We start from the raw sequence: 12,957 nt of genomic DNA on the forward strand, positions 1-12,957 counted from the left end.
AGCCATTATCAGGGAGCTGAACTGCAAGTGAGGTTGCTGGAACACAAACCAGTGTCCATATGGGGAGCTGGCTTTGCAGTGACAACTTTGTCCACCACTCTACAATGCTGGCACCTACGTGACTATTACTGACTAGTCTAATTTTTTTCCTGCTATAATCACGTAAGTTACATTTATTTGTATGAATAAAATGTAGTTAGAATGAATGCTTTTTTTCCCTACTCTTTTTGGACCTTTCCATACCATGTCCATGGTTAGAAGGACTTTTTTTTTTCTTTATATTTCAGGGTTTAAATAGGCTTTATAGTGTCACATAATTATATACAACTGTCCATTTTATATTTAAATATGCTCAAATAATCCTGAAAAATGTTTGCATGAACATTGTATACAAGATATGGGTTTATTGATGAACTAACTTGGAAGCAGGTATGAGAATCCCAATGTCTTAGTTATTTTGGAGACATATTTCTTTATTGAGTAGTTGATTCTGCTCTGAAGTAATTATTAAAGAGATTTTTTAAGCTTTATTTTTATTGGAAATTCAGGTTTACACAGAGAGAAGAGACAGAGAAAGATCTTCCATTAGCTGGTTAACTCCCCAAGTGGCCATAATGACCAGAGCTGAGGCGCTTCAAAGCAGGGAGCCAGAAGCCAGGCACTTTCTCCCAGGCGGGTGCAAGATCCCAAGGCTTTGGGTTGTCCGCTGCTTTCCCCGGGACACAAGCAGGGAGCTGATGGGAAGTGGAGCAGCTGCGACAGGAACTGTTCCCATCTGGGATACTGGTGCTTGTATGCAAAAGATTAGTTAGATGAGTCATTGGTAAGCCCCTGTTAAAGAGATCTTTACCAGAGGTAACTGACTTTAATGTTAGTTCTGGTAATGAATTTCTGTTTCATCTAGTCCTCGTCTCACAAGCTATTTTGGTGCATTTGACTTTATTGCATTATTAATGGCAAACTTGACATCTTAAGAACTAACTCTGTCTTTATCAACCTTCAATCTGGACATACAACAAAGATTATTATACATTGACTCTTTCAATGTGAGCATTAGGAAGTTTAATTTATGTCCCAAGCTTACTTCATTCTTTGTTCCAGAGGCTGGGGAACAGTATAAATTGGTATCGCAGTTGGATTTTGAATCAATAACCTCAGACTCTGAACAATATGTTTTAATGAGAAGCTGAAAGTTCCTTATAGTGGTCACCTGATGCTGTTAGTTTCTTGAAGATATATTAGAGTTGGAAAAAATATATATAAACATGGAGAGTACTGTGAGGTCTCCAAATGTCGTTATACTTCACTCTTCTGCAAAGCTTACCATCACACGATTGTTTTGCTACAGTTAGTTACTCCTGGCCACTTTACAACGAATTTTAGGTTATATGTGAGATTTGCTCTGAATTGGTTACTTACTTGAAAATCTGTTTGTCTTCAGGAAATTAATAAGTCTGAGATATTTAATCCATTAATGTTGACTGACACCAAATGGCATATTTCACTAAGAGCCATCTAAAATACATAGAAAATGATACTGTAGATTAATTTATCTCTTCCTTGTCTATTTTCATTCTAATAAAACAGGATTCTATCCTTTTTTCTATGACATCTTCTCACTGACAGCACTGAATATTTACTACTCAATTCCTGAATCAGCTTTATATATTACTATCAAAAGTTTAGGCTAGATTTTCAAACAAAATGCATTTCACTGGAATATTCTTTAAAATTCCTGTTTTCCTATTTTTCTCAGAAGTAGATATATTATTTTAGCTATTTTCACTAACAATGATATTTTCCTTTTGTCTGTATATAAATTATATTTTTATTTTTCCCTGTCTCAAGCTGAGTAAGCTATGGCCCCAGCACAGCAGCCTAGCAGCTAAAGTCCTTGCCTTGCACATATTGGGATCCCACATGGGAGCCGGTCCTAATCCCAGCAGCCCCACTTCCCATCCAGCTCCCTGCTTATGGCCTGGGAAAGCAGTCGAAGATGGCCCCAAGCCTTGCCGCCCTGCACCCTCATGTGAGACTTGAAAGAGGCTCCTGGCTCTGGGCTCATTATCTTTAATAGTGGTATATATGATTCCAAGTTTCTCTTTGCACTTGTGATAATTATAATTTGCCACCATTATTAATGAGATTGCAGTGAGCATAATTGAAATGCTATGCTTTTGTAGATGTGATAGCACAGTGTTTTTTAAACATCAGTGTTGCCACTCCACATGACATGCTTCTTGTACTGTGATGTTGGAACAATTAGGAGGACTCCAGGCAATAGGAGATTTCCCATTGTGTATGTGGAAGATCATTGGTCAACATGTCATTATGTGGTGCATGACTGGTTTTTCTGTGTGTTCCATTGAGAATGCTTAGTTTAAGAAAATCTGAGGTTTACTTTTAGAGTTTAAAAAATACAAAATTCATTTAAAATTATTTTTTGTGGAAAGTTGTTTTCTTGTTTACAAGTTGTGCAATTCAGTTTGTATGCAGAGATTTAAACATTAGGAATTTTATTTGCTACAGGTAATGTTCCCTGTGGTAACAAATGCACCCATATGATGTCACAAAATAGTAGGTATATTCTTTGAATGCTTTGATCAAGGCTTAGTGAATTTTGGATGAATTTTAAGAGGTAGTATTGGGACTATAAAACAGTATTCTTGTAAGAAGCGAGTGTCTTCACCTCCACTGGCAACATGGATTAAAATTTAAGGAAATAAGTAGGATCAAGATTTGCTTTCATTATCTGTATTTATTTGGCTTTAACCAAAATGCTTTATTTCACTGCTTTGTGCTAAATCTCTTCAGGGTTCTAATCATAAAATTTTCATAAGACATATGTAGCTTGAAGTAGATTCACATATCTGGGGTATGCATGATATGATCTCTTTATGCAGATTTTTCTAAGGTACATACAAGGTATCTGCTCACGTTTCTGCTGACCTATACAATGCCTGCATCCCAATAGGCCATATTTCAGTTCCTATATTTGTGACAAATCGCTGAGCTTTTAAAAGCTCTGTCCGTGGTGCTGAAACCTCTCGTGATGTATGAGCTTGTCTTACTGATAAATTCTAATGCCAGCCCCTGTGTGATAGTGATTCATCAGGTTGTAAAATTTGCGCTTGGAAACCACATTGAATTAACAAGTTCCATATTGCAGCAGTGTTAAAATTAACACAGGTTGTCCTTTCGCTTAAAGAGTTCATAACAATCACCTTCCACATTGTCAAAACAGCTGGGATTTAATTAGAAACTGTCCATGCTGTCACAAAAGAAATGTCTGCTATTAATAAGTTGATATGGCTTTAGTGCTAGACATGTTCACAGGCCAGTGGCATGTTGATAATATAAAGGAAGCTACTGTAAAAGAAGTTAAATACTTGATTGTCAGTGAGCGCAACAGCAATTAACATGGAGGACTTGTAGCTTGGTAGAAATAAACAACTTTCTTTTAAAAATTGTGGCTTATTGTCAGGTTTCTTTTTATTATTTCAGGATGCTTCCATTTTTACAAAAATAAATTTATTTTTTGCAGACCTATGGACTTTCTGTTACTAACAAATGATTAATACTCTTAAAGATCTTTGTTGTTTTTCCAAATAAAATCCACCCCGTTTCCAATATATGATGTTTAAACAACTTCTACTGTTCTTGGGACTTAAATTCAAATATCCACAATATCTTCAACCTCGCTTTCCAAGCTCTTTAAACGTAGTAGTAAAGGAGTTCATTTCCTTTCTTCCTTTTTTCTTTTTCTTTTCCTTCCTTCCTTCCGCTCGTTCTTTTCTTTTTTCTTTTCTTTTCTTTCTTTCTTTTTTTCTTTCTTTCTTTTTTTCCTTTCCTTTCCTTTTCTTTTCTTCTCTTTCTCTCTTTCTCTTTCTCCCTCCTTCCCTCGCTCCCTCCCTCCCTCCTTTCCTTGCTTCCTCCTTTCTATCTTCCTTCCTTCCTTTCTTTTCTTTTTTTTCTCTTTCTCTTTCTCCCTCCTTCCCTCGCTCCCTCCCTCCCTCCTTTTCTTGCTTCCTCCTTTCTTTTTCTTTCTTTCTTTCCTTTCTCCTTCCTCGCTCCTCCTCCTCCTTTCTTTTCCTTTCTTTTCTTTCTTTCTTTCCTTCTTTCTTGCTTTCTTGCTTTCTTTCTCTCTTTCTCTTTCTTTCTTTCTCTCTTTCTTTCCTTCCTTCCTTCCTTCCTTCCTTCCTTCCTTCCTTCCTTCCTTCCTTCTTCCCTTCTTTCCTTCCTTCCTACTTTACTTTGCTTTGCTTTGCTTTGCTTTGCTTTCCCTCCTTCCCTCCCTCCCTCCCCCTGTCTCTTTCCTTGCTTTGACCTTAATTTACTTTCAGCAACTTGTCCTTTAATTAAGAAAACTGTAGTCTTACATTTTAAGTGAACTCTGAAACTGAGTTATTTAATGTTTATATTAGGGTAAATTATATGAAACAAAGAGTTTCATTAAATTACACCTGATGAACTTTTACTGCTAATTTAATTTTAGTGAATTTCAAAACTGATAACCTTGGAACAGGATATTCTTCCTTGTTATCTTTACAAAATAGAAATGTATTACAGCATTTCATATTGAAACTCATCAGCTCTTTAGCACTGCAGATATTTAACATTTATACTTAGAACATAAGTACTACCAAAATTCAGAAATGTTTTCTGCAAAATGAACAATAGTTGAGCTACTACTAATTATTGAAATAAGGCTTTCAGCTGCTCAGATATTGGACTTACATTATCTGAACCTGATGATGTGATCTACTTTAAAAGGCATTTGTTAGGGGAAAATATTTAAGTAAATAGTGAATACGTAATTTCCTGGAAGTTTCTATCACTCTTTTTAATATGCTAAGTGTACTATTATTGGTTATTAATACTGGTAAAAGCTTTTTTCTAAAATTGGTTTTTTTGTAGATTATAAATATATAGGTATACAACCCAATAAGAGTCTTACCATTTGAAGCTTCATTATGGAACACCATTTTTGGAACATGCTATCATTTAAATAATTTCTGATCAGATATTTCCCAGAAATTACTCTTTATTTAGAAACAAAACAAGACAAAAGCAATTAATTTTAATCCAAAATGTATTTTTCCTTAGAAAAGAGGTCCACATACTCACTGTGTCTACTCTACAGAATTTGTCCTTTTTATTACACCACGTGTCAATTCAAGTTTATCTTGTCACTGCAAAAACTCGTGGCTAATATGTGTAATACAACACAGGAGGAGGTATTGCTCAGTTCAACTACTCTTATATACTTAAAAAAAATACAGAAATGTTTTTGTCCACTTTAACTGTAGTCCAGACATAAAAGTTACATGAAAGTTCTAGAAAATGGAATCATTTTATTTGGTTGCCACAATACCCTTTGAAACCAGTTACTTAAAATGCTGAACTTGTACATATTTCCATTGGTCAGGAGCAGCATTGGTGAAGCTTAACCTTCATTTTATAAAGTAATATTTCTCTTCTTCTTTTTTCTTATTTTTAACCACAACTGCGAGTCTTTAACTTTTGTTCAAAGTCATTTGAATAGATTGTACCTTAGGATGTGTTTGTTGGCACACCTATGACAGTTGCTTTTACTTCCAATGATGTACTTTTTTCTTTGCCTGCATCCCAGAGGTTTATTAGAGGAGGATAAAGCTCACTGAATGCCAAGGTTGGATTCTGTAAGTAATTTCCCACATAGCGATGTCCACCATCACAGTTTGTTTCTTGAGAGAGACAGCTGAGCAAACAGATCATGCCAACAATCCCCAGAAGGCCTCCAAGGCAAGCCATGAGTGTTGTGGTGTTACTTTTTCCATACTGTTTTTGATCAGGATCCAAACCTTTTGTTGTGACGTTTATGCACTGTTTCCTGTTTTTCTGGTAGATGGTGGGAATGTCGATGCAAATCTTATACTCAGTTGATGGGTTCAGATGAGTAAGATTATATACCTTGATATCGGATGGTATCCGAGCACTTTGAGCAGCATGTGAATTTTCAGTCTTGACAAAGGCTGTCCACTTCACACTAGATTTGAGAATTTTAGAACTTGCTTTCCAAGATACCAGGACTGAATTAGCCTGAATATCTCTTATTTTAATATTCAAAGATCCATTGTTTTCCTGGGGGAAAGAACCATCTACTTTGATCATAACGGACTTTAAGTCAGCACCAACTAGGTTAGTTGCTATACAGGTATATAAGCCCCCTTCTTTGGGGGTTATACCACTTATATCTAGTGTGCCTTCTGAATGGACATAGAACTTGTCTACTAGAGTATTAGGTAAGAGTTTTTGACCAGAAGGTGTTATCCAGTAGATTTCAGGCTGTGGCTCTGCAGTAGCTCTACAGTGCAAAGAAATAAAGCTTTCAGCTTCTACATCCAGGTTAGAAGGAAAACTCTCAGGAGCTATAAGAGGGAGGCAAATTTCCATCATGTCCCTGAAATGTACTTGCCTAACATTCTGACCTTGGAATTCAGGTGGGTCCACACAAAACAGTGAATCTGGCTCCATAAAGCGAATGTTGGTTTTGTTCATGTTTATCCAACGGATGACACAGTCACATCTGATGGGGTTGCTGTGGATACTGATTTCCTTGAGGTTTGGCAGAGACTCAATGGTACCATGGTACAGAGCACTGAGGGCATTGCTATTCAACATGAGTGACTCCAGTTTAGGGAGTCTGAAAAATGCATTGGGGTGAATGTAAGATAATCTGGGGTTATTTGTGGCTTCTATTTTTCTTAAATCTGGCAAGTTATCCACAGCAAGGCTGTCGATAGAAATCAATTCAGGCATGTTATTTATCCCCAGCTCTTTTAAGTGTAGCATATTGCTGAAATCCCCCCTTCTTATTCTATTAATAGGATTCTTATTTAAATCCAAAAATTTGAGGTTTACAACTTTTTGAAGAGCAACATGGGGCACTTTAACAAGCCTGTTGTCATAAAAAGAAATGCTTTCTAAGTTTTCAAGGCCAACCAAGGCATTATCTGGTATTTCTGTGAGGTTTATACCAGCTATAACCAGGCTGCGAAGATTGATAAGAGGCTTAAAGTTCATGTCTTTGATTCTGATGATTGGATTTTCCCCAATCATCAGGATCTCTAGATTTGGAAGAGCATCAAACCACTTACTGTTGATCATCTGCAGTCTATTGGAATTCAGATGAAGTCGAAGAAGATTATGTAGGCCAATAAAGGCTCCAGGTGAAATTGTAGAAAGCAAGTTGTGATTAATATAGAGTTCTTGTAAGTTGCTCAGTCCAGACAGGCATTTTTCGGGCAGCTCAGTAAGTTTGTTTTCCTCTAGGTACACAGAAAGGAGCTGAGGCGTCTTTTTTACATTAATGTTGGTGACTGAAGATAAATTGTTTTGAGATAAGTCCAGGCCAGTGAGGTTTACTGGAAAGTCTATGGAGTAGTCGATGTTTGCAATGTTGTTTGTCTGTAGGAGCAATATCTGTGTGTCGGCAGGCAATCTGGCTGGGAAACTTAAAAGACCTAAATCATTACAATCCACCGTGGAGGCTTCCATATAAATGGATCTGGGCGTAAACCAAGGCCTGATTTCACATGTACATAATTGCGGGCAATCCACTTGTTTGTCTGTCGCTTGTACTAATGTGATAGCTAGGCCAAGTAGCACATGAATTCGGAGTGGCATGTCCTTCATCTTAGCTTTTTTCTTCAGAAATTTAATGGGTCCTGAAGGATTCCACAGTCACTGCTCAGTTCAATAAATCCCGAATGATTAAGAAAATGCTTGCATGTGTCAATTGATGAATTCCACGGAACCGTTGGGTTTTTCTTCACAGAAATAAATACCAGTGCCGCAATTGCATTGTCCAAAAATATCATGCACATTGGAAAGGTCAGTGTCTCGTTAATGATACAAGTCTGATCTACTCTTTGAAGATGGAGTATGTATAGATGGGCATAGGAGACTGAGAAATTCATTTATTTAGGAGTATAATATTCAAATCCCATGGTTGCTCTGCACTTGCAGGAATGGCAGCATTATGCTAACTGTAATGAAACAAAGTGTAAAAGGAAACAAGAGGAAAGTAATTAGTACAAAGGAAAAACATAATTAATTAATTACTTCATATATAAATAATAAACTCAGGGCTTTTAGGTTTATAGTTTTTTCAATATGTTTTAATGACTTTATCCTTGTCTTGACTGCACTTGATAGTTATTGGCCCAGGCCCTGGACAGGCTGAGGAATCTAATCTTTAGAAGCCTAAAGTTTAATTAAAGAATATGCTTCCAGAGTTTCTCAATTATTTCAAATATTTACTTGTTTACACTCTGCAATTATTCTCGATATTTTCATTCTTGCTGACAATTAGTTACAGGGAAAAAATGGAAAACAGACTTTCAGTGATGATGGCATTTTTTTTTTTGCTTCTGAGAAAAGAACAGTACAAATAAATAACAATCTTGTATTATATTCAAATGAGTTAAAATGTCATTTCCAAAGTTCCCCAGGGATAGCATTTGCAAACAAAATTATGAAACACTTGTTAACTGGTCTAAAGGTAGTGGTATTTAGCTTAGTGTTCCATTTCAGTTAATACTTCTCTTGGTAATCTCCTTTGTAAAATGTACCATGAGATTGGCAGTGTTTGAGAGACATTACATTTATTTTGTTGTAAAGTATGTCTGTATATTATCATTCCTAACATTTACATTCATATTTGACTATTTACCCTTGAGAATAATTTACATTTCATTAATCACTGAATGTGAAAAAAAAAATCAACTTTAAATCATCAGTGAAAAAGACATAAATAGTCCTTTAAAAATGGGTACCGATATTTGAATCACAGAAACATCAGCAGTTTCCAAATGAAGCTTTAATTTTAAATATGCTGTGTTTTAAAATACCATATATCTTTTAGGTATATGTTGTGGTTAGCTGCGCTGTTGGTGCATTCTCCCTGCAGGTACCCAGCAGAGAGAGGCTCTAGTTCTTTGACTCTCAGCAGCTACGATCTAAGAAGAATTGATCAGTCTGTTCTTTCACCGCTGTTTGACATTGGCATTCATAACCACATTGTTGACTGAATTCAATATGAGGTGTTTGGGCTGTGATCTATATGTTGATAGAGACCTTTTCCCTTTATATATATCTAAAAAGATGTCCTTATTTACCAAAGTTTGAAAATTTATTTACAGTACAAAGTTAGGAGTAACTTGCCTAATACCATTTTCAGAGATGTGATTTTATTTTAAAAAAAAGTTATGTAAAAGCTGAATCATGAGGTTAACTAAACTATTAAGTTATTTTGAATTGTTAAGTATGTTTGCTGTTTATTATTTCATTTGCTTTTGAATAAGCCTCCTTTTTTGTACTGAATATTTCAGTTTTTTAAGATTTATTTTCTAATTTTTTAAAATGCATAGTTAGAGATTTAGAACGAGAAAAGCTCTTCCATTCCCTGGCTTACTCCCCAAATGATCACAACAAATTGAACCTGGAGCTTCTTCCAGATCTCCCACATGGGTGTAAGGCCTTAAGCACTTAGGCTATTTTCCACTGCTTTTCCCCGTTAAAATGTATTCATAGGGAGCTATATCATGTGGAGCAACTAGATCTTGAACTGGTGCCCAAGTGGGATTACAGCATTGCATGTGGAGGCCACAACACCAGCCCCTCAACGATTTCTTTTAAATTCCGATGAAAAAGAATCCAGATTTCCCCTCCACTAGATTATTTACACACCCACAACTACTGGGCAGACTGAAGACATGATTTTGAACTCTGACCAGGCACAGTCTGTTGGAACTGGAGTTGGAACCAGGGCTTGACCCAGGCACTCTGCTATTAGACATAGAATATCTCAACTGGTGTCTTACGTTTCACCCAGAACACCTAACTCCACCATTATTTGTCTTGTGTGTTCTGTAGCTTCTGAGCCCTTTGAGGAGAGAATCTAACAAACTACTTCCTTTACTGCAGATGCGTGCTCAATCTCCTTTACCTTATATAAATGCCCTACAGTCTGTGGTCCTTCCCACACGCCCCCACACTCCATGTTCATCTTCATGTTTTTTCATCCCTCTACATGCAGCTTTCTCTATTGGCAGAGCTGTGGGAGCCTCACCTTGTTCTTGCTGCATGCATCTCGTATTTCTCTGTTTTGAATTAACTTGCTGTTTTCTAAACTTCAGTTCAATTATCTCCTTTCTGGGAAGTTTTCCAGGTAGTGTCTCCCCTTAGTTGCATTTAGCTGCTACTCCATATTCGCCCCATGATCTTAGTGCACAGCTCCCTATGTTGGAACATGTTTCTGATTCTTTCACTAGGCATTAATCTTAAGATCATTAGAGTTGTTGCACTTTGCATTACTGGCTCGTGGGCATGGTCATTAGAATGCAGTATAGTCTCAAGAAATATTTTGAATGAAGTGATAAATCAGTTTTACTAATGAGTTTGCCCATCTTTTTACATGAAATGTAAGTGGTTCATTCAATTTCCTAATTTCTATAAATTTAGCTACTTTAATCTAAATCAGCCTTTTACTTGCACAGAACATGTGTTTCCTATTTTACTAAAATTCAAAGATTAAAATTGACGATGCTACAAAAGACACATCAAACTTGAATGAAAAGTTCATCTCATATCTGAAGTTTGGCTTTAATTTATTACAATAATGTTTATTGAACACCTACTGTCTACCAATTGTTTCATTATAATTATAGATAAAGTATGGCTTAGATGCAGTCATCAGGTAGGTTTCCCTTTTAGACTGGAGGGAAAACACAAGTAAAAACAGGTTACAATTTCTTTGAGAGGTATCTGCATAAAGGGAGAAATCCATTACCTCTTTATCCCAATAAGTAGAGAAAACAATCTCAGCACATTGTACAAAAGATGTTTCTGTATGATCCTCTGTACCTCTTAGCTGGAAGTGGGGCACTGTAATTTGTGTCAGTTAATTTAATGCATTCAATTTCTCCAGCATTGCAGAGAAGCCTGTCTATTTATGTCAACTATATTGGAAATATAATAGTCTCAGTATTATTTCAGGAAGAATGTTAACAATATCACTCTTTATTTTGCAATTAGCATGGTGTCTTTGAGGATACATATTTCTGTTTTATTATGAAACACTTTCATAATCACATATCATTGTTTATGTTGCCATGTGCTAGGAACAACTGCAGTTTGAACTGAATTTTTCTGGGACCCTTGGATTGAGAGTTCTTACAGTGGTGAACAGCTTCAAATTTCCTTTCTCTGTGCAGCAAGAAATTATCAGGGAGGTACTATAGAGAATATTGAACTTTAGCCCTTCTTCATTATGATATTGACTTTTTCTATATCTTTTGGAAGTGATTATGAAGTTTTCACCAACCCACTATTTGGCACAGATTACCTGCAGTTGCTAAGATGATTATAATAGTATCTCATTGACTGTTTATTTATGTTAATAATGACCTTTTCAAATAAGTCACAGAGTTCTTTGCCATTTTTCAAAGTAAGGTTCCTGTGCCTGAAATTACAAAGCTAATAAATGATAGGGTGAGATCAATATCTGGGCTGTATCTTTAGAATCTCAATACTTGCTACTAAGCAATCATTACTCCCTAACCTGTACACACACACTTTTAACAAACACATAGTATAATGATTTTATGTCTTAGGGAATGGTGGCATTATTATATTCTTTAAATGTCCCAAGTTTAGAAATGTAATTTATCAGTTGATAAATAATAGTATGATGTGATCTGAACTGGCTAAACAAACTGGCTAATATATAAAAGATAAAAAATGTCTTTATGAGAACTAGAAATATGAATAAGAAAATATTAAAATATCGAATATTCTTGTCAGTGATTTTACTCCGTTTTGAAAAATGGTGGCTGGAAATAAAAATTATGAATCTGCAATTTACTTGAGTATTGTGAATGTAGAATAAAATAACTCAAGTTAGAGTTCTTCTCATACTCGACTGAAATGATTACCTGTATATAGAAAGAACGTATACATTATCCTGAGAATTGGAATTCTTGCATCTCATGGGTGAATGTAACCTCAGGTCCTTTGTGTGACTTCAGGCCTCAAACTTCTGTGCTCAAGAATTTTTCCTTGGCCACCTTTCGCTGTATCTTTGTCATTTATTTGCATTTCATTGTTCCTTTACTACATATGGAATTATTAATTATTAGATTATTAATAGCTCTATAATAACTTTACTATTTACTAACTAATTATTCCTACAAGGTCATAAAACTATCCTTAATGATGTTATGTACCTCACCATTGAATTGATTAATGTTTGCCAGTTGATAACTCACAAGTGTGTCTTTATATAATTTGTGTTGAATGATAGCATATGGGATAGTGATTAAACCTATACTTTATCTGCTTAAATATTTGGCGATAAACAACACAGAGAAGAATAAAGAGCCATAAATTTTTAGAAGAAGTCTTCTACTGTTTGATAGTAACAAGTACAAATGAATATGTTAGTTAATCCATCCGTATGCAAGTGAACGTTACTAGAAGGTGTCGTTTCATTCAGTGATTCCGTTTTGTGCGATCACTCACTACGAGGTAACCACGCTCTCAGGAACTACGAACTGATGCCCAATTATTGTCATTTTCAATGTTCCATTCATGTAAAAATACTCTGCAAAATTGTTTTATGCCTCTTCTCAATTTTAAAAAGTTTTTTTATAATTAAAGCAAAGTCAATCATGGTTGAATATTTTGAAAGTTTGGAAGTTCATGCTATTGAAATGTCTTCTTGAACAGAATCTTACAATTTTGTAAACTCCATAACAGATTATAAAAATGCATTGGAAGAATGATTCGCATAGATTCAGTCAGCCTTGACTAGAGGTTATCATTTTTCTGCTTTCATTCATTCATCCCTCTACATTTTTCAATAAATATTTGTGGAGGGCCTATTGCCTTTGCCTGTATTTTCATGTGCAATCT

General features: G+C 35.6%; 2 protein-coding genes across 3 annotated transcripts in view; one reads left to right on the top strand and one right to left on the bottom strand.

The window, feature by feature from the left end:
• The window catches only part of IMMP2L (inner mitochondrial membrane peptidase subunit 2), a 691,058-nt gene that overhangs the window by 304,063 nt on the left and 374,038 nt on the right, over positions 1-12,957 (top strand). The window lies entirely within an intron of this gene.
• Positions 5,027-8,020, bottom strand: LRRN3 (leucine rich repeat neuronal 3). Its single transcript, XM_041002440.1, has one exon. It carries the CDS (start codon positions 7,675-7,677, stop codon positions 5,554-5,556), a length of 2,124 nt encoding a protein of 707 aa, XP_040858374.1. The 5' UTR covers positions 7,678-8,020; the 3' UTR covers positions 5,027-5,553.

This window comes from Ochotona curzoniae, unplaced genomic scaffold (genome assembly GCF_017591425.1).
Source record: "Ochotona curzoniae isolate NIBS_2020 unplaced genomic scaffold, NIBS_Ocur_1.0 scaffold_2476, whole genome shotgun sequence".
Taxonomy (NCBI): Eukaryota; Metazoa; Chordata; class Mammalia; order Lagomorpha; family Ochotonidae; genus Ochotona; species Ochotona curzoniae.